The 21,418-nt window shown below is 57.2% G+C and overlaps 3 protein-coding genes across 3 annotated transcripts; 1 reads left to right on the forward strand and 2 right to left on the reverse strand.

Moving 5' to 3' along the window:
- Nucleotides 1–3,709: 3,709 nt before the first annotated feature.
- GFAP (glial fibrillary acidic protein) lies at nucleotides 3,710–10,915 on the forward strand. Its single transcript, XM_085314792.1, has 9 exons — nucleotides 3,710–4,206; nucleotides 5,469–5,529; nucleotides 6,432–6,527; nucleotides 6,606–6,767; nucleotides 7,394–7,519; nucleotides 7,602–7,822; nucleotides 8,055–8,098; nucleotides 8,576–8,661; nucleotides 8,963–10,915. Exons 1-9 carry the CDS (start codon nucleotides 3,710–3,712, stop codon nucleotides 9,002–9,004), a joined length of 1,335 nt encoding a protein of 444 aa, XP_085170918.1. The 3' UTR covers nucleotides 9,005–10,915.
- Nucleotides 10,916–12,375: 1,460 nt separating this feature from the next.
- Nucleotides 12,376–13,643, reverse strand: FAM187A (family with sequence similarity 187 member A). Its single transcript, XM_085314793.1, has one exon. It carries the CDS (start codon nucleotides 13,618–13,620, stop codon nucleotides 12,376–12,378), a length of 1,245 nt encoding a protein of 414 aa, XP_085170919.1. The 5' UTR covers nucleotides 13,621–13,643.
- A 2,450-nt stretch (nucleotides 13,644–16,093) lies between these two features.
- On the reverse strand, nucleotides 16,094–21,275 carry DNAAF19 (dynein axonemal assembly factor 19). The gene is made up of 4 exons (XM_085314794.1): nucleotides 21,128–21,275; nucleotides 20,624–20,773; nucleotides 18,630–18,762; nucleotides 16,094–16,720 (listed from the first exon to the last, which is right to left on the reverse strand). Exons 2-4 carry the CDS (start codon nucleotides 20,764–20,766, stop codon nucleotides 16,259–16,261), a joined length of 738 nt encoding a protein of 245 aa, XP_085170920.1. The 5' UTR covers nucleotides 20,767–20,773; nucleotides 21,128–21,275; the 3' UTR covers nucleotides 16,094–16,258.
- Nucleotides 21,276–21,418: the final 143 nt, after the last annotated feature.

A 21,418-nucleotide genomic window follows, 5' to 3' on the forward strand; every position in this document is an offset into this window, starting at 1 on the left:
TCGGGGCGCTTGGCAACGCCTCCGCTGCTCCTAACCCTCAGGCTACAAAGCTCRTATGCTGACTGCCCCTTGCTGTGGCCCAGCCCCTCCTAGGGGCCCAAACCCAGGTGCCAAAATCCCCCTTTCTCCTTCCAGCTCCTTCCTTGAGGTCCAGGGGACCGATCTGCCCCTTCCCCTCTGCTCCATACAAGGGAGGGAGCTCAGGGTCTTCAACCTCTAAGCTTGTCCCCAGCCGCCTCCTGTCCTATGTCCAACCTGTGGCCCCCCYTCCCCTCCAAAAAAATGTAGCCAAACACCTTCCAGCTCCCCTCCCTGGGGGCCCAGCGGCRTCCCGGATTACACGTGCCTTCCCTCGGCGCAGCTCTGTATATTTTTGTAGCAGATGGATTATTGCTGTTCCCTCTCAGCCCCTCTGTAATCCGYGCCGGGGTGTCGAGTGCTAACAGATGGGTGCTGCTAAGAAATAACACACGCTTTTAATAAATCTTTTAGCTTAAAACCGGAGGGTGAGGGGAGACGTGTGGTTGTTGCTTCTCGCCTCCTTGCCTCTGCCTGCCGTAGAGAGCAGTGGTTGGGTACCAGATCCCCTCTGAGTGGGTCCTGGACTAGACCACCAGCCCTGCCTGGCTCATTTTGGCTTCCCATCTTCACTCTGGTGCCTTCGGTCCCTGTCTCCTATCCTTGGGGGCTCCGTAAGTGGCTTTTTCCCTGCTGTTGCCCGCAGCTCCATGTCCCGTGGAGCAGGCGAGGGGCGATAAGAGGCCACTTGCCCCAACGCTTGTTGCCCGCGGGGAATCGTTCTGCACTGTTTTCCCCGTACAAAACCCCCCTCATGCCCCCTCTGTCTCCCTATCCTTGTTTTTCCCCTCTGGCATCCCTTATCCCTAGCTCCGGYCAGCTGCCAAACCGCACGTCTCTGCCCGGCCACTGCGGTGCTTCTCCGGCCTTCTGCGCCGTTCCAAGCGCCGTGCCAAGCGCCGTGCCGGGGCCGCAGTCCCGAAGGACCTGCCTCTTCCCTGCCCTCCTTTCCCACCAGCCCTGGCGAGGGCACGGAGTGAGGCTGGATCCTATTTTTTCAGGCAGAGTTTGGCTCCCCCCAGCCCCTAGGGCCAGCGTGGAAGTCGACTTCCTCCTGCGAAGCCGCAGAGCCAGCCCGGCTTTGCTGAAGGCGCGTGGGGGTGCGAGTGGGGCCGCAGCTCCCTCCCCAGCGTCGTGGCCCCCCCCCCGGGGGGTCACCGGCTCCCCCCCGACCTACTTCGCTCGCGCGGCTCCGGTGCGGAGCGCTGCCTCGCACCGGCGGCCACTCGCCTTTGTGCTCTCCGAGGCTGGAAGCTTRTAATTAAAACTTCCAGCTCTCTCCGAGCTCGTTTGTCTCATTAAGAGGAGGCTGGGGGTGGAGGGGAGGTGGGGGGAGAGAAACCCAAATCTGCCTCCCCGCAGCCGCCCGGGAGCGACAGCTTTCCACGAGAGGCGTCGATGCTTTGATCCGGGCTGCGTAGGAGCCGGGAGAAAATAAGTCTCGGGGGAGAGAAGCGGAGACTTCCTCGGCGCCCCGAAGCCCCGGCGCCCGCCGCGCCGCCCTCCCTCCTTCCCTCCCTCCCTCCCGCGGTGCTGGTGCGGCGAGAGCGAGGGCTGAAAGCCGAAGGGACGCGCGGAGCAGGGCGCTTTCGCGGCCGAGTTCGGCTTGAGGCGCTCGGGGGTGTCCTGCTGCCGTCCCCATCACTCCGGGGTGGCGGGGGGGGGGGGGAGTTTTTTATGCCCCTTCGAGAGCCTGATGCTGGGGAACGAAGCGCTGTGATTTAATTCCTGCCTCCGGCTCCCCCTGGCTGAAGCCTCCCCTTCGTGAGCCGGGTGTCCGGCGGCGGGGCCCAGGCGTCCGGCCCCCCGGGAGCATCCTGTGTCCGGCCGGGGGGACGCAACCCCCCGGGCCGCGGCCCCGCGGGGGCTCTCGGTGGGCCCGGGGTGGGGTGGGGTGGGGTGGGGGGAGCCTTTCCCGGCCGTCGGCTGCCACCTAGCTGCCGGCCAGCGGGGCCCATCACCGCGGCGTCCCCCCGAGGGCCCCGCTGTTCCCCCATCGGGGTCGGTCACCCTCGGTGGCTCCGTCCCGGCCACCCGCTGGCCGTCGCTGTCCCCTAAGCCAGCGCACGCCTCCCTCGTGTCCCCAAAACGCCCTCGTCCCTTGCTCTGCCGCCCAGTCCCCGCCGGTCTGGGGGTGCCGGCTGCCACCCGGGATGTCCCCAAGGCCCCGGCGTCCCCAACCCCTTATTTGCAGCCACGCCGCCGCTCCGGAGGGGGGGCYGTGTCCGGCAGGCCGGGAAAATCCCGCGATCCGGCCTCGTTGCTCTGCCCGCGGCCCGGCGCCAGCCCGGCATAAAAGCACCCTCATCGCTATGCCGGGGCGGTCGGGTGCCCTCGGCACCCCCCCCTTCCCCGGGCGCCACCCGCCGCCCCGCGGCACACAAAGCCCCTTTCACGGCGCTCGCCGCGCTGGAAAAGCCTCCGGCGCCCGGGCGCGGAGGCCGGGAAGGGAGCCAGGGGCGCGGGGGGCTCCGGCCCCTCCTCACGTTCCCGCGGTTGCGAAAAATAAGAAGGGGGGGGGAATAACCCCGAGCCGTTGCACGGGTGGGCACCCCACCGGGGGGCCGGGGCCACCCTGCCACCGGCGGTGCCGGCCGCGCTGATTTCGGCCGGTTTAATAGACAGTTAATGAAACTCTGTCTTAATTAGCGTTTCCTCCGCGTGGCCAAACTTCCTTCAGAGCTGCCTGAACGGGGCTGGCGGACGCGTATGTGCACACGTGAGGCATGCGTGTGCATAGCTGTGCGTGCGTGTGCATAGCTGTGTGTGCGTGTGCATAGCTGTGCATGCACGTACGTGCACTTACGTGTGGAGGGAGAGGCATGTATGTGCCCAGCTGTGCATGTGTGATGTATGTGCACGGGGGGGCACAGGCATGCACGTGCACATCCGCGTGTGCGTGTACCTGCACACATGCACGGGGGCACRGACGTGGATGTGCACAGCTGTGTGCGCACATATGTGCACACATGCACGGAGGACACAGACACGTGTGTGCGCCGCTGTGTGTGCACATAAGTGCAGACGTGCACGGGGACACAGACGTGCATGTGCACAGCTGTACGTGCACATATGTGTGCACGTGCATGGGGACACAGGCATGCATGTGCACAGCTGTGCGTGCACAAATGTGCGCACATGCATGGGGACACAGGCATAAGCATGCACAGCCGTGTACACACGTATGTGCACACGTGCACAGGGGACACAGACACGTTTGTGCACCAGTGTGCATGTGCATGTGTGCACACGTGCACGGGGGACACGGACGTGCGCGTGCACAGCTGTGTGCACACGTATTACCAGTGGCTTCGTGGCAGCTCTGCACGCGCGGGTGCAGCTACACGCTTGCTGCAGCACCTTACGCAGGGCGCACGCGGGTGCACGGGGCCCCGGCACCACTCTGCCTGCAGCACCCCAGGTCTCCGTCCTCCCAGCTCCCGCGGGCACCCGCGCGGCGCCCCGGCGGGGAGGGGGGCCCGGCAGAGCTGCTGGGCCGTGCCGCGGCGCCCGGGCAGGGTGCCAACCCTCGTCCCTCCCCGCCGGGCACCACAAAAGCCGGGGGGTTGTGCCCGCCTCGGCCCCTCTGCATAAAACCCGCCGGGCGGGCGCCGCGCGGCCACCGCGCGCCATGGAGAGCCAGCGGCTGTCCTCCTAYGGGCGCCGCTTCGGCACCTCCGCCGCCGTCCCGGTGCCCCGCGCCAGCCCCGGGCGCTGGGGGCCACCCGCCGGTTCCTCGGCCCGGCTCGTGCCCTCCCGGACCAGGAGCGTCCACCTCGGCGTCCGCTCCAGCCCCCGCCTGGGGCTGGGCAAGATGGACTTCTCGTTGGCCGAGGCGCTCAACTCGGAGTTCAGGGAGACGCGCACCAACGAAAAGGTGGAGATGATGGAGCTCAACGACCGCTTCGCCAGCTACATCGAGAAGGTCCGGCTCCTGGAGCAGCAGAACAAGGTGCTGGTGGTGGAGCTCAACCAGGTGCGAGACCAGGAGCCCTCGCGCCTGGCCGACGTCTACCAGGAGGAGCTCCGTGACCTGCGGCACCACGTGGAGCAGCTCACCACCGCCAAGGCTCGCCTGGAGATCGAGAGAGACAACCTCACTGAGGACCTTGGTGGCCTCCGGCAAAAGTAAGGCCCTGTCCCGCTCGGAGTAGCCCTGAGGGTAGGGTGGCCCCAGGAGTAGGGGGTGATGGGACCAGCGGGTTATGGGGACAACAGGGGCCATCAAGATGGGGGTGGTGAGGGGACCAGAGTGGTCACCAGGACCAGGGATGTGATAGAGACCAGGGTTGTCCCAGGGATCAAGGTGGCCGCTGGGACCAGGGTGACCCTAATGTGATAACAGGAACCAGGATGGTGCCAGGGAGCAGGATGGCCATTGAGATGGGGATCAGGGTGGCCACCAGGACCAGGGTGACCCAGGAACCATGACAGTGGTAGGGACGAGGGTGGGTGATGGGGAGCAGGTTGGCCCCGGSAACCAGAGTGCTGATGGGGACTGGGATGACCCTGAGGACCATGGTGATGATGGGGCCCAGGCTGCTCCTGAGGAAGACCATGGTGCCCACCAAGGGATGTAGGATGAGCTGGGGCTCCATGGGCCTCTGGGCACATGCACGGAGGGGATGCAGGGCGCAGCGTGCCGGGGTCCTGCTGGGGGGGAGGGGACACGGCACCAGCCCACCGCAGTGGGGTCAACCCCCAAGTCGATCCCTCTCTAACTGGGCTGCGTCATGGGTGCTCAGTCCCGTGGGTGCTCAGCGGGTGCCTGCTGGGTGCGGGCGCGTGCAGGGCTGGAGGAGGCGCTGCTTCGGGTGCGAGCTCGGAGCCAAGGGCAGGGCAGGGCCGTGCGTGTCCCTGCGCGCACGTCCGTGTCTGTGCACGCGCGGCCACGCACGCACGGCTGTGCCCATGCACACGTGGCCGTGTCGGTGCCCGCGCATGCATGCGCGTCCGTGTCCGTGTGGCCATGGCCACGCGCAGCCATGTCCGTGTCTGTGCATGCATGTCTGTGTGTCCGTGTCTGTGCCCGTGCACGTGCGCCCGGAGACCCCCGTGCAAGGGACACGTGTGACACAGAGAGCCGGGTCCATGCAGGTGGCACCGCACGGCTGGGGCTGAGCCCTCGTGGGTGCCAGCGGGAGCCAGTGGCAGGGGGAGGGGGGAGGACGAGGGACACGAGAGGCTTGTGCGTGTCCCGGGTGGGTGGCACGGGGCCCACGCGTGGGTGGCACGGGGTGGGGGGTGGGGACACGGGGCCGTGCGCTGACGCCGGTGCCCGGGCCACCGCGATGAGCAACGGCGCCCAACGGGTAACGCTGCGTAACGAGTCGAGCGACCGACGGGCCCCAGCGAGCGAGGAGTAACGGCAGGTCTCCGCGCGGGCGCAGGCTCCAGGACGAGGTGACCCTGCGGCTGGAGGCYGAGAGCACCCTGGCTGCCTACAGGCAGGTGAGGGCCCGGGGCCGCATCCTGCCCCCCAGCCTGGGGAGCAGGGCAGCCTGGGGGGCAGGGACACGCTGGGATGGACAGGGACAGGCAGGGACGGGCAGGGGTGGGCAGGGACATACAGCCGTGGGCAGGGACAAGCAGAGTTGGGCAGGGATCTTCTGGGACAGGCAGGGATGGGCAGGGGACAGGCAGGGACACACAGCCGTGGGCAGGGACAGGCAGAGTTGGGCAGGGATCTTCTGGGACAGGCAGGGATGGGCAGGGGACAGGCAGGGACACACAGCCGTGGGCAGGGACAGGCAGGGTTGGGGGCAGGGACACATAGAGACAGGTAGGGACCAGCTGGGTGGACTGGGATGGGCAGGGGACAGGCAGGGCTAGAGGCAGGGAGGAAGGGACAGGGACAGGCAGAATTGGGCAGGAGACAGGCAGAGTTGGGCAGGGCTGGCCTGGGACAGGCAGGGATGGGCAGGGGACAGGCAGGGATTCGCAGGGATGGTCTGGGACACTTGGGGCTGGTCTGGGACAGGCAGGGATGGGCAGGGGACAGGCAGGGATTCGCAGGGCTGGTCTGGGACACTCGGGGATGGTCTGGGACAGGCAGGGATGGGCAGAGTTATGGTCGGGAACAGGTAGGGACAGGCAGGGACCAGCTGAGACCCTCAAGGACCAGCAGGGTGGACTGGGATGGGCAGGGGACAGGCAAGGCTAGAGGCAGGGATGGCTGGGACAGGCAGGGATGGGCAGAGACAGCCTGGGACACTCGGGGACAGGCTGGGACACTTGGGGACAGGCAGAGCTAGGCAGGAAGGAGCCAGTAGGTGCTGGGCTGGGCTGGGCTGGGGCAAGGCCATTGATAGGCCAGGTGACACCATCCCTCCTCTTGCTCCCTCCCACAACAGGACGTGGATGCTGCTGCACTGGCTCGTCTGGACTTGGAGCGCAGAGTCAGCTCCCTGCAGGAGGAGATCACCTTCCTGAGGAAGGTCCACGATGAGGTACTGTCACGGCCRGGCAGCACGCGGGGCTGGAAGCTGCAGGGCCACCAAGGCTGATGGCTGTGGGTGCCTCGGCAGGAGCTGCGCGAGCTGCAGGAGCAGCTGGCCCAGCACCAGGTGCACATCGAGATGGACGTGAGCAAGCCGGACCTGACGACGGCCCTGCGGGAGATCCGCACGCAGTACGAGTCCATGGCGGCCAGCAACATGCAGGAGACCGAGGAGTGGTACAAGTCCAAGGTACAAGGGATGTTCCTCCGGACATGCCACTGCCAGCTGGGGCCAGCCTGGGGCACAAGAGCAGCTGATGATGCCCCAGTGCTGCCAGGGGTGGTGGCATTCAGGACCTGGCTGTCACCACCACGAGGATGTCGCCACCACGTCTCTGGGCTGGGGTTGAACCTTGGGTCTGGGTAGCTCTGCACCTGTGGAGCGAGTGTCCCTGCTGTCCCTTCTTGCATCCCACGTGCTGTTTTGGTTCCCTTGCCCTCCCATGGGGAGCGGCAACGTCCCGTTGGTGGTGAGTCCCAAAGGGGCTGTCCCTAAAGAAATGTGTCCCCAACAACATGTTGCACATGCACCACCCCAGTGACCCCTGAGGGCTGGCCATGTCCCCAGTGTCACATGGCGTCAAGGCTTCATCCTCTAGCACCATCCCTCCTTCCTGTGGGAGCAGGGCCACATCCCGAGCAACATCTGCCATCAGAGCCATATCACTGTCCCTTCCTCCCCTGGGAGCAGGGTCATGTCCTCGTGCCACGTGCCATCAGGACTACATCCCTCCCACAGGAGCAGGGGCACCAGGGCACAGCCCCTGGTGCTGTCCCTACTCCGGTGGCCCTAACCTGTGGCCTGTGCCTGCCCAGTTTGCGGACCTGACAGATGCGGCGGCCCGGCACGCAGAGGCCCTGCGCCTGGCCAAGCAGGAGGCCAACGACTACCGGCGCCAGCTCCAGGCCCTCACGTGCGACCTGGAGGCTCTGAGAGGCTCGGTAGGTGCTGGATGAGGGAGGCGCCCAAGTTTCAGGATGAAGGTGGAGGCAGAAGGTATCATGGCCACYCTCTTCTCTCAAGAATGAGTCCTTAGAGAGGCAGCTGCGGGAGATGGAGGACCGCTACGCCTTGGAGACGGCTGGCTACCAGGACACGGTCATGCGGCTGGAGGAGGACATCCGCAGCCTCAAGGAGGAGATGGCACGGCACCTGCAGGAGTACCAAGACCTGCTCAAYGTCAAGCTGGCCCTGGACATTGAGATTGCCACATACCGCAAGCTGCTGGAGGGCGAGGAGAGCAGGTGAAGGCACAGCGGGGCCCATTCCCAGTTRGATGCCAATCTTTCCCTCCTCCTGGCCATGCCCCAAACCATCCTCCAGCCCTTGTGGTCCCTCCAGGACATCCATCCCTTTGGGGGGCAATTCTCCAGCCCTGCTGCCCCAGTGCTGCTGGATGCACCTGGGGTGCTGGGGACCCCCATCTCACAGCCCCTGCCCACATGCCCTGCTGATGTCTCCCCATCGCTCCCACAGGATCACCATACCTGTGCAGACCTTCTCCAACCTGCAGATCCGAGGTGAGGCCACATGCTGGGATGGAGGGGAGGTCTGGGGCTCTGTGGTGGCAGGCCAGCTGCAATGCTAGTGTGAGCAGGAGGGCTGGGAATGCCTGGGGTGTCCATGGAAGGAAACATGTTGTCTCTTCCTGCCCAATCCAGAGGGACTGGGAGAATTTTCTTTGAATCCCAAGGAATCAGGACTCCTGAGTTCTATCTRTGGTGTTGACCTGCTGTGTCAAGGTGGGGGTCCCTCCATGATCTCCCACAGTGGGAGATAAGGAGTGTGCCATGGCCACATCCCCAGGGCCAGCCGTGTTCCAAAGGCCAACCATCTCCCTGAGGCTGGTCACATCCTCATGGCTGTTGCCACCCACGGTTTGGGGTTTCCCAGCCTGTCCTGGTCCCTTTCAGTCACTCTGCTTGAGCACTCTGCTTGAGTGAAGGGCCTATGGCTAGGGTACAGGGTCACCACTGCATCCTGCCTATGTCCCCTAGAGACTAGCCTGGACACCAAATCTGTGTCAGAAGCTCACCTGAAGAGGAGCATCGTGGTCAAAACTGTGGAGACCAGAGATGGAGAGGTGGGAAGTCCTTGTCTGTGCCTCCCATAYGACCTCTGTTCTGTCCCTGCTGCCCTGCAGTGTCCTCTGTGTTCCCAACAGGGCGAGCAGTCACCCACCTTATACCACCATCTCTCAACCCCAGGAGCAGCCTGGGCAGAGAGCTGGCTCTGGACTATGATGGAGTCTGAGCCTGGCATCTTGCGGAGAAAGCCATTCCCCACCCCTGTCCCCATTCCTGAGCCTGCTTGGAACCCAGGAGGGCTCAGCCAGGGAGGAGAGGCCAAGCCCTGGGTGATGATCCTTCTCCTTCTGCCTCCAGGTGATCAAGGAGTCCAAGCAGGAGCACAAGGAGGTGGTGTAGGCTGGGGAAGACACCGGCGGACACTAGCAGCAGACGCACGCTTGTAGCTGTAGCTATGTAGATCCTGGTTGCTGTCCCATGCCCAGCTGCTGTGAGGGAGCCCTGTGGCCAGGCATGGGTCACTGCCTYGATGGTCCAGCTGGAGGAGCTGGTGGTCCTGACATCTGGGCTGTGCTTTGGCTGGGACATCTCTCCCTGGGGCACAGGGACCCCGCTGATGCCTGTTCCCTGTGCAGGGGCTTGGCAAAACACCCCCGCTGACCACGCACTGTGCAGGGAGGAGCTGGGTGTTACAGGGCAGAGGCGAGCGGTGCTCAGGCAGAGCCAAACTCTCCTCGCCCAGGATGCTGCTGAGCTTCCATGATGCAGAGAGGTCAAGGTTTTGGAGGGGCTGTGCCAGCATTTGCTTTGGATATCTGGCTTGGCCAATGTCCGGGGAGGGAGCCTGTCCTGTCTCCATCTCTGTGCGCAAAGAGCATCTCTCCCTGCATCCTGCCTTGCTGCCTGCYCTCTGCACTGCGAGGCCACCCTCAGGCTCCCCAGTGTGTCCAGATCCTGAACATCATGGAGGAGTTTGAGGGGACGAGGTACTGGCCAGCAAGGGACCTTTCCCCATGCCAGTGAGCATCAGGCTTAGCCAAGAACAGAAAGGGGAGGATGGAACTGCGCAAGGAAAACATGGTGCTGTTGGGATGCTGCAAAGCAGTGATGAAATTGGGATAAAGAGGAGTGTCAGGAACTCTGGTTCCAGTGGCTGGAGTGATGGTGGGCATGGCCATATGGGGTACAGTGGGGTGGGTTGGCTGTAGTGGCATTCCCTGGCATGGAGCCACGTGATCCCAATGGGGTACCCACCACCAAGTTGCCCCCATCATCATGATGGGGAAAACGGTTTCCGGGGCTCATGGCAAGGGGTCATGCAATGCCATGTGCCTGGTCCCTCGCTTGGGAGGTTCCTACGCAGGTGAAAATGAAGAGGAGAGGAGTGAAAGGCAGAGAGACGAYGAGGAGGAGGAGATCGAGGGTGTCCAGGAACCCAGGGGTGCTCTCAGGAGCAGGAGGTGCTTGGGAAGGAAGGCTGGAGCCATTCTCATTCTGCCTGTCCCACCTGGGCTTGCAGTACAAGTCCCACCACTGTTTTCCCACCGTGGTGAGATGGGGACCTGGCTCTGCACGAGTTTTAATCCCTGCCGTGCCTGGCTCCCCATGCAGACGTGTAAAGGGGGCATTGGGAAGAAATCCCCTGTCCCCCCTTCATCCACCCTTGTTCCACTCATCTGGACCATCACACACCACTAGTCCAGGCAGGGCTGCAGCCTGGCACAGGGCAGCTCCGCAGGGCACCAGGGCTCGCTGGCAAACCCTCCGGCCCCCACCCCAGATTTATCTGTCGACTGCAAACAAAACCTGCCCCGTTTTTCAGCTACGCTGCCCGAGTCACTTAACATAAGAGCAACAACGCAGTGGTGCGTCCCTTACCCTGTAAGCCCGTAGTGATGAGCACATGGGATGCCACTAGGGTGCCATCCCTCTCGTCCCCTGGCTCTGGTGCTCAGCACGCTTTGTAGACGCTAACTCCGGAAAGCTCATCCCTGGATGCAAAGGGTGTTACTAGGGGAGACCTAGGTACTGCCCAGCATCTGGGGCTCAGCCCCACTCAAGGGTGCCCTGCAAATGCCTTTTAGGTGGTACTCACTGCCATGGGTTCCCTGCAATGGCTGGTCCCATGGTCAGGCTGAGGATGGCTTGGGGTCAAGGGGCTCATCTGGTCCTCCGCGTCCTGCATCCTGGGATGATCCAGGCTGTGCTCAAGCAGCCTCCAGCTGGAGCGTTTGCAGTACACATCGCTACTGAAGCAATGTACTAATGTCCGCAGCAGCATGAGACGAGAAATAAAGCTAATGCAAATGCCATGCTTTGATGGTCATGCCTACAGTCTGCTCTCCATGCTGGCCCCTGAGCCGCTGGCAGGAAAAGCAGCCAGTGCCGTAGGTTACTTGGGGCTATCGAGGGCTGCAAGGTCCTTTGGGAGCCCAAGCCTGCTGTCGGCAGGGTTAATCACCTGGGGACACGGGCTAAGCCTTGAACCCCAAGGCATGGCCAACACACTTGGCTGTTCATGGCATGGTTTGAAAGCCCATAAGCGATGGCAGCATGGGAGGAGGCAGGCACAGGAATAAGCAGCCTGGAGCCAGCAGATGGGCAGCAGAGCAGGAGAGAGTCCCTTCCCAGGAGAGAGGAAAAGCAGTGATCTGGGGTCTTCAACCCCAAATCCAGCTCCTTCCCTGTATGAGCCAAACTGCTGCACTTGGGAAGCTCCTGGGATCTTCTTTTGCTGTCAGGACTGTTGGTTGATTTGTAAGGCCAGCAAGGAAAGGTTGTACTTGCAAACAGCAGGAAAATGCTGCAGGTGAGCAGGCATCAGAGAGGGACGTGAGGAATTTGGGAGCCCAAGGCCAGCCCCGGCTGGGAAGGACACCAGTCAGGGATGAACCTGGAGATATTTGCTGGTGGAAGTTGCTGCAAGACCCTGCACGCCATCTATGTGGTGTGTGTGTCTTCCTTTGGAGCAGCGCTTGGGGTTAGTACAGACAAGAGGACACCAGGTGACAAGAGACCCTGTGGAGATGCCATCCTCTTTGGAGGACATCTTCTGTCGCTGACAAATGTTGGCTTGCAAATAGCTCACAGACCCATGCTGAGTTGGGCAAGTTAAAAAACAAAAACAACAACAAAAAAAAAACAACATAGGGAAATTTCCGAAGAAATACACTGATTTTGTTTTGAAATTTCTTTTTTCTTTGTCGTCAAAAATGAAAAAAGTTAAAAAGCTCCACATTTCATAAAAATGGTTTTGCTCTAGCTAAAAAGCTCAAATGAACACTCAAAGTTTTCAGCAAAAGAAATATGTTTTAAAAAGTAAGGAAAGTAAGAAAGAATAAGTCAGAGTAAAATATTTCGACGGGTCTTTTTACAGCAGCCCATTAACAAAACAGCTCTGAAGAATCACTGAGGTGGTTCAACARCTCTGTAACGCTTGGCCAGAAAGTGCTACAACAACTCAAAGTATTCTCTTAAAAAGGACTATATTGAGGTCAAAATCACACTGCAAGCCAGTGGTATGACCAGGAGCAGACTCCAGAGCTCCTAAATCCCAGCCTGTCCTTTCCAAGCCACAACATCCTGGACCATGGCAGGCTTTCAGCTTTGATCTTCATGATCCCTTCTTGCCTTGAAAAAGAGCGAGTGAGCAGGTAGCATTTTGCTCACATTTATTTCTAATTGAGTTTAGGATGCTTCTCAACAGCCCAAGGGAGAACGATCCAAGTCATAATAGTGATAAGTAATTGCCCAAGGCTGCAGCGGGGACGCTACGTGCTGGGAGGGCACTGGAAGAGCTGCCTGCAGCAGCGGCACAGGTGGATACCGAAGAAGATGATGGTAATGAGGACGTAGCTCGTGAGGATGGTCTTGATGGCATACGTAGTCTCGGGATTGTCGAGTGTCCGCTTGTGCTGGCTCTCGTAGCTGACGCTGAGCCGAAAGCCGGCCACCAGCTTACCCTCCCGCCAGCAGTAGTAGGTGCCTCTGTCGCTGAGCCGGACGCGGAGGATGTGCAGGTGGTTGCCGTGGTCGATGAAGATGCGCATGCTCTTGTTGACGCCGAGGAGGTAGTGGGAGCGGTAGAGCCRAACAGAGCCTTTGTCCCAGGCCACGGCGTGCTCAGGTCTGGCCCCTGGGCAGGCAATGACCAGCCCGCTTCCAGCAGGGTGCTTGTGCAGCTGCGTGGGGATGGGGGGCTGCCAGGGCTTTTGGCCAAGCTTTGAAATGATGTTAGAAATGGCYCGCACTCCTTCCTCGGGGACCTCCTCCTTCGGGCAAGGTGTCAGGCAGCTTCGGATGACCACCTCCGGCCTCCGGAGTCGGCCAGGGTGGTGGAAATGTGAGGGGACAGCCTTCGAGCCGCATGACGTCACGTTGGGCACGGCGGTGCGGTACCGGGGGTGCAGCTGGGCGCTCCTCACGTAGCAGAGACCGATTCGCCGTTGCTCGCCCCTCACTCCACAGCGGTCACATTTGGTCCAGTCCCAGAAAGTGGTGAAAAGGCTGAAGACCTTCTTGGTGTAATCCTCTTGAGCGTGCTGACCTCTGTCCATAAAAGCCACCGTGATGCGCTTGGTTGGTTGCACGTCCACGTCATAGCCGTAAAAGAAGTCCCCTTTCTTTGTGCCGCACAGGTAGAGGCCCGAGTCCTCAGCCTGGGCCCGGAAAACGATGAGACTGAACAGGCGGATACTGAAACGCTTCAGCACATCACTGCCCACGTGGATCTGGCCCGAGTCCACCACCATGGTGCCAGCAAAGTCTGTCAGGACCGTGGTTTGGTGGCTGCCCTCATCCTTCTGGAAGTACCAGACTACAGAAGCGACCTCTTCTGGCTTGCAGTTGCAAGGGAGCTCGAAGGTCATATCAGCCAAATAAGCGGCATTCTCAAAGAGCAGGAAAGCAGGACAAGCCATTCGCTTGAATATGTCATCTTTCTCTTCGATTGCAAAGGCGTGGAGAACATCTACTATGCAGAGGAGAACGGTGACTCCCGGCAGCCTCGCCTCCATCGTGTCGGCTGGGTCGCTGCAGTCAGCACGATGATAGAAGCGGTTGCGTCCTCAGCAAGAAGGGCCAAAAACTGAGCGTGAGGTTAATGGGGCAGCAGCACCAGGGCAGAGAAAGCGTGCCCACAACAGGTTATTTGACAAAGGTGGGGTTTGTAAGAGACTTTGGCAGTCGAAGCCCCCACCGGCAGTGTATTTGGCAGCAGAGGTGAAAGAGTAGCAAAGATCTTGTCCTAGCTTAATAGTTGCCAGGAAGCATTTACAAGAGYGTGCTGTTCCGGTAGAGCACGTTCATCCCTCACTGGGGCAAGGCTGTCCCTGGGCCACCCGGGACACGGACTCTAGAACCCTTATTTTCTCTCTCGCATCTGTTCTAGAGTGCGTGCACCCCCAGAACATGCTCTGACCCCACACGGCTCTTTTCAGCACAGCGTACGTTACGCTTTGCATCTTGGCACTGCCAAAAGGCCAGTACTGCTGCAACRGACGGCAACGGGCAACCAGATCATTTGAGCGGCACAACTGTGGAGGCGAGATACTGACCTCAGGGGAGATGGGCACCCACTGTGGTGGGAACAGGCTTCCACCGTTCAAGCTTTTTTGAAAGATTCATGTGCAGGAAATGGTACGGATTTTACTTATCACTCTGTGTGCAAGGAACACAGAGAAGAACCTGTTCCAACCACAGCTGCTCTCTGTAGCCCAAAACAAAGTTTCAAACATAGTATTTAGACTATACATCTTCCCTGTCAGTTTTCCAAGTGCTTTTGTGTGCTGAAGCCCCTCAGCACAGGTAGTGTTGGAGACTTTCCCTCTCTGAGCGGGCAAGTGAGGCTTTCCATTCACATTGCCTTCGCCTGCACTAATGCTGGTGCCAGCCCTGGAGGCCTTAAATGCATCTCTCCTATTGTAAAGGCGAGCTATTTGCTCCGTGCCGAACCTGGCCAGACCTTCAAATCAGCTCTTGCACTTTTTGAGCAAAGGCTCAGACCATGAACTGGCTGCTGGGGAAACGGATCCCAGTCAAACARCCCTTCATCCTGCTAACATTCATGCAGCCTCTCCTTTGAGGAGGAGCTCAGCACTTGCATTTCATTTCTCCCGAGTCTTCCRAGCAAACAACAGGGATTTTGCTTCTCCCAAAAGATGGGGATGCAGGAGGTTGCTCCCACCCTTCAGACGAAATACAAATACAAGCCCTGAGCCTTGGGACTTGCCGAAAGCACTGCAGCAGTTCCCACCAGAAAGCCTTCTGAGGTTTCAATCCAACTCCAAAATCTGGGAGGAATAAGGAATTATCCTAACATCCAGTTTGCACAGTAGCAAGCAGGAGAAAAGGCTCAGCGGTAGGGTAGCGAAGATACTCACACATCAGCTGGAAACCAATCCACTGCAGTCATAAAAATATCCTGAATTAGGAGCAACAATGACTCTGCACCTTAGGAGTAGGCTGCTTAGCCATGGAAGGAGAACCCTTGATTTCCACCTCTCTTTCAGGATTACTTTGTGATTGATTGATGTAAATAGCAAAAACGTTCCTGATAGAAGAGCCCATTGCTTACCACCAGAAAGCCATCCCAGACAGTCTCTCCTTAACTCCAACGTGGACCTTTGCAGAGCCTGAATGTCAGGGTAGGGAGGCTCTGGGTCTGAGCCATCACTGTCCGGCAAGAACAAGAACCACAACCTCCCACAGCTCTGTGTGTTGCCTGTGTGTTGTCAGCTGGGGGCAACTCTACCTTCTGTTCCTCCAGCTGGATTGCTGAACAAAACAAACCTGGCAGTTGTTTCTGAACTGAATTCAAGGGAGTCTGAGCAGTTTAACATACACTGGGCTCCTCAGCTCCTCCCACATCTTCCCAGACTAGAACTGTGAAAGAGCTTGATGGGTAGGTGCTGAGCTGTGCCATCTGAGGGACTTTCTGAATACTTGGAGACACCTAGGAAGTTAGCAGCCAAAATGGAAAAACTACTCAATTTAGAAGCAATACTAGGCAGTGTTGGAGAGTCTCTTTCTTGGATTGATGCCTGTTGACTCCATCTAAATTTCAATTTATGTGGAATTTAGGCAAACCGGATCGTGTCTGATATCACAGGGTCATGAGGTAACAGGATCTCTGGGATTTACCCTGTGCACTGCTTAAAATAGCACCTAGTTGGACCAGTCCTGGATACACCACCTTGCCTCACACTCCCACCTCCATCAGCCAATTCTTCAGTGGCTGCATGGATAAACATGAAAATGTCATTGACCACATTTCTTAAATCGTCTGCATGACCAGAAATACGTGGACAGAGATGAAAAAGAGAAGGGACTATTTGGGTTTTGTTTTCTCCTCCATAAATACCAGCCCAGTTTTTCCTTCCCTCGGTTATTTTCCTCACCTAAGAGATTATCACAGAGTCATTCTGTGAGGACACTCTGCCCCAGAGATCACAACACAGTCTTCTCTGCAACTAACTTTTATTTGTGCAGAGCTATTGCTCTTGGTGAATACCGGATACGGAGGGAAACGCAATCAGCAACACTCTAAAAGTGTCTGATTTATCTGTAAGTCTCCGTCACAGTGTCTGATGACAAAGTCAGGCTGGGAGTCCCATTTGCACTCTGTTCCTGCATGGCCATTGTGCTTCTGCTGCTTCAACCAACTTGATAACATTTCATCAGCTCCATCACTATCTTTTCCTCAGCTTCCTTTTGCAAACTGGTGCTTGTGAGATGGTCTTCTCCCTCTGCTTTGCCACCATTGGGATGATCAGCAGTCCAATAACTTCTGCTCATGCTCTGCAGCTTTCTAAACAAATCCTTGCTGCTCTCCTTCTCCGACWCACTGAGAAGATCCACATTCAACCCAAAGCGCTTGGTGCTGGAAAGGCTCTGTAAGATCTGCAGGACGGCATCTCGGTCTTCATGACAGATATTCTCTGCCAGCACAGTAAGGAATTCACCCAGGAGGCCAAAACCCAGGTCAGCCTGAAAGATTCTGCCCAAGGCCTTGCCTTCAAGTTTAAGTAAAAGCTGATATTTTTCTTTTCCGCTTTTTAAGCATCTGCRCCAATCTCTGTAAAATTCAGCAGAGGTTCCAGGCAGTTGATCTAGTTCCTGGAGGGAAAAATAGTTGCTGAGTTCCTTGTGTTTTGTTCCCACTCGAAAATTTTTATCCTCCCTTACCAATCCATGGATGTGGATACAGGCTTTGATAGCATAAAGGGCTGCATAAAGCTAGCGATGTGGCAAAATGTGCAAAAAGACAAATAAATATCTGATTAGTCAAGCCCAAAGGGAACCAGAGAACTTCAGAAGGAAATAACAGAAGAATGGGTGAGACACAAAACACAGTGTGGAAGATAACTAGTGGAGAAACCCTAACCCTAACCAGAACTACTCAGATGCACTGCTGAGCCTGGATCGACTGCCATTGCTCAGGAAGGGATCTGCTGGAGACTGTGATACTTCAGTGAAAACCTCTACTCCATCTCAAGCACCATGAAGCAAATCAAAGACATGAGGAGATAAAAGATATGGGATGTAAAACCCCAAAATTGTTCTGATGCCCTTAGCACMCCCTTTCCTTACATTCTACGTTCCTATGGGTATTCCTGTGGTAAAGTGCTTGGACTAAAAGAGAGAGACACGCTCAATGTGGCATCTCCAGATAAAAGGAAATCTGTTTTATCCAACATGCGATCAGACTGCTGAACTCATCACTGCCAACTTAACTCAGGCACAGATTGAAGTAGGATTAAAATATTTAGGCTTTTATACAGAGAGTGAAAACAAGTCACAGCAATAACAGGCTGTGTTTAAATACAAAATGTAGATGCCCTGGAGATCAGAGCCCAAGCACTAATGAGATTAGGAACAGAATTTCCTCTAGGAGGATCACTGTTCAGTGTAGCCAAATCTAAAGCTGCCTGGAAGACTTGCAGAAGGATCTCATAATAACAGGCAAATGAAAATCACTGTCAAAAAATTCATGAGATACTTGTGAGAAGCGTCCACGGGAAATATTTCCAACTACATGTTCAGTGATAGACTCTGCTGTAGCTCCCATTAGGCAAGAAACTATCCCTGCCACCGTATCACTGGGCCAGGAAAAGTCATTGTGAATATTCTTCTGAAAACATCGGCTCAGGCTCAGCAGCAGTCAAACTGGCAAAGCCAGTGCGGGGAGTTAGTAGGAAAGCAATTGAGAATAAAACAAAAAGACTGKTTTGTGACTGTCGATCCATACGGCAACCATACCTCGAATACTGCCTGCAGTTTGGCTACCCTTCTGCACAAGAAAAAGCTGGCGCTGGAGAAGAGAAGGGAAGCAAGGGTGGTTGGAGGTCCAGAATGCTTTCTGTACCAGAAGGCATTAAACTGACTAGGACTCTTCAAGTTGGACAGAGTCCACTGAAGGGGGTAGGACAGGTGTCAGCCAAATCACAACTGGCTTGGATAGGAAATGCTTATTTGCTGATTCCCACAGTTGAAGAACTAAGGAGCATCCAAGGAACTCATCAGGAAGCAGGTTTAAAGCAAAGAAAATAGCACTTTTTCATAGCATGCAGAATTAAATTGTGGGGTGAAAAAGAAGTGGTCATATCATAGAAGATATGTCACCTGTGGCTATTAAATGTGATGATCCTCAGGCACAGGCTGGCTCTCAGTCTCTAAACTGCAGCCAGCTGGAAGTGTATGGTCAAGGGAGGGCACTCTTCCCCAAGAATCTGCTACTGGCCACCGTCAGAGGTGGGATATCAGGAGCTCTGGTCTGACACTGCACTAGATTCCCAACAGGTTGAAACAGCCTCTTTTTGAAGCAGCTTGTGCACACCTTGTCAGACACAAAATAGGGCTATGACTGAACCCTGCAGTTATCTAATTCCAGTATTTCTGGGGATTTTGAGGGCTTATTCCCACATAGAAATATTTTTGAATATCTCTTGCACTTTAAAATAATATCCCAAATTATTCCAGAGTGATTTTTAGATGTGGACAAAGTCCCAGAAAGTCTCTCTCTCACCTGGGCTATTTCCACGTTGCTGGCTTGCTCGCCCTTAGCGTGGGTTGCACAAGGATTCCACAGCAGGTTTCGTTTTTTACCCACTTTGTCCTTTTTCTCTAGAGGCTTCAGGTGTGATGCCAGCACGATATCCCTGCAGGTAACAGAAGGGGAATGGGATATTTAGCAAGATCTAATACTTCCAGGCTTTGAGTCTCTTCTGCAGTGCCTCCTGTGAGGCTGGCAATTTCTGAGTTTGTGGCATGATAAGTATCAAACAAGATCTGGATTCACATTAGATCATGAAGCATCATAGATGGATCAGAGGAAGAGAAAAGATACCACACAGGGCATCTGGCAGGTACATCTCGCTCGCGTACTCAGTATTAATCCAGTCATCAGGATCAACCAAGCAGGAGTTTCCCTGTAGGCTGCACTGCTACCAAGCACTGTGATGGTTCCTCCCCAGCATGGAGAACACAAGATGGGCATTTTCACCTAATAGTCCTCGCCAGATCCAGGGCCCAAGGAAATGGCATGATACTTTTTCCTGCCCTTTTCTCAYGGTACATCGAAGTTTTTGTCACTTTTAGACTTTCACAGGAAAGATCCTAATTTCCTACAGTGCCTAGGGATTGTTTTGTACTTTACACAGTGCTGGAAGGTATGTTTATGTGTATTCATGTGAATTCAGTGTCTTATTACATTGATGTCTATCACCACAGCAGCCTGGACTTAATGGCTCATGTGGTTCCTCTTGTTCTGTGGGATGAATCTTTCTGTTTCTAGTTAGTCCTCACAGTAATTAGCTGCAAGAGATCTTTTGAGCAGCTCAGGTCACTGCTACTGTGCCAGCAGGCCTCTCTAGTAAGGGCACCACACCCACAGATGGAAGCTGTTCAGTTACCTCCCTCAGATTACTTCTGTCTTTAATGATACAGCTGCATTGCAGATTTTGTGGACATAGCGGGAATGTGATTCTTTTTTTTTTTTTTTTTTTATTATTATTATTTTAACCAACTGATACTACACTGAGAAAACTCTGCAGCATAGAAACACTCTCACAGGAACTCGCTGAAAGGGACCAGAAGACAGAAAATACCGTTTTAAAGTTTTCCTTCCCTTCCACAGATCTGTTAGCTTGACTGATTGTTTGTGGAGGTGAGACTACGAATGCAGTTTACTTTAGTCATTGATCAGTTTGTCAAGGGGTGCTCRAATTCCTGGACCCATCTACAGATCTGGCTGTGGATATCAGTGGATGAGAACTTGATGGGCAACAGCTAGGGTCACAGAATGGGTAAGGTTGGAAAGGACCTCTGGAGATCATCTAGTCCAACCTCCCTGCCCAAGCAGGGTCACCTACAGCATGTTAGATAGGGTTGCAGCCAGGTGAGTTTTGAATATCTCCAGAGAAGGAGACTCCACAACCTCTCTGGGCAACCTGTTCCCGTRCTCTGTCCCTCTCACAGTAAAGAAATTCCTCCTCATATTCAGGCAGTCAGGGTGGCAGYAGGAGCATTCTGCACTGGCTGCCTTCAAGGAGCTCCTCTGCCCTCCCAGAACCGTGTTTCAAATCTGCTCAGAGCCTTGGCTACATGATGATGACTCCGAGAGCAAGAACACCCTGAACGGGGTGCTGAGGACCATGCATCACCTTGTCCCTCTGCACCACCATCACTGCATGAGGCTGGAAGAGCCTGAGGGAAGGGAGGTTAGGACAAAAACAGTTGCGTGATCACATTAGTGTGTAGTGAGCTTAGGTCTGTCTCTAAAAAGTCTCAGAATTAATCACCATTATGCATAAGGTTGTGCTGGCTCTGTGTCAGGAATACCAAGTGCTACGCACTGGGCACTGCTGACTTAGAAAAGTGACACCGACCGGCGCAATCCTAATCCCTTGAAACCCGAGGGAATACAGCCGAGGATGTTAACGGATCTCTGCAGGACGTGAAACAAAACAAAACTTTCCGTGACTGAGGACAACCGCACTGCGAGGACAGCTTTCGGCAGACCTGAACTCCTCGTAAGATGCCACCTTCTGGTGCACGGCCCGGAACTTGGCGCTGTTTTCCCTCTCGTACTTCTCGTCGGCAGCCACGGCCGCCCGCAGCTCCTTCTCCAGAGCGCCGAAGTCGATCGCTCCGTCYGCCTCCATTTCGCACCTAGGAGCGACGGAGAGCGCGAGGCCAGGCTGCCAGGCCCGGCACCCGCGGCAGGGCCCCAAGCAGCACCCCGAGGTGGGGACGATGCGGGGGTGGTATCGCCCGCCAGGAAGGAGGCTGAAGGGACAYGGCGACAGCCGCTTGTATCGCGACGAGCACGACGAGCCGGCTGGAGCCCACGGTCGGCTGCGCAGGCAACTGCTTCTGTTGTAATGGCCCTGCTGGGCTGGGCACACCGCTGGCCTCAGGGCCCCCTGCTGCTGTCACAACAGCCTCACCAGGCTGAGCGCACCGCCGACATCAGGGACACCCACTCCTATCGCGACAGCCCCACCAACCCTCAGGGCTACCCACTCGTATTGCGACAGCTCCACCAGGCTGAGCACACCGCCGGCGTCAGGGATACCCGTTCCTATCGTGACAGCCCCGCCGCGCCGGGACACCTCGCTCCTATCGCGACTGTCGCGACGGGCCGGGCTCCCCCCGCCACGCGCGCGCGCGCGCCCCTCGCGTCGCTATGGCGACAGGGCAGCGCGGCGCGAGGCCCCCGCCCGGGGCTGCCCTCGTCAGCGCCTGACAAAACCGCGCGGCCGCGCCAGGACCCTGAGGCTGCGGCGGCTCTACGCGGTCAGGCGGCGCGGGCAG

Source organism: Rhea americana, unplaced genomic scaffold (genome assembly GCF_003343005.1).
Source record: "Rhea americana isolate MKP2758 unplaced genomic scaffold, rheAme1 scaffold_411, whole genome shotgun sequence".
Taxonomy (NCBI): Eukaryota; Metazoa; Chordata; class Aves; order Rheiformes; family Rheidae; genus Rhea; species Rhea americana.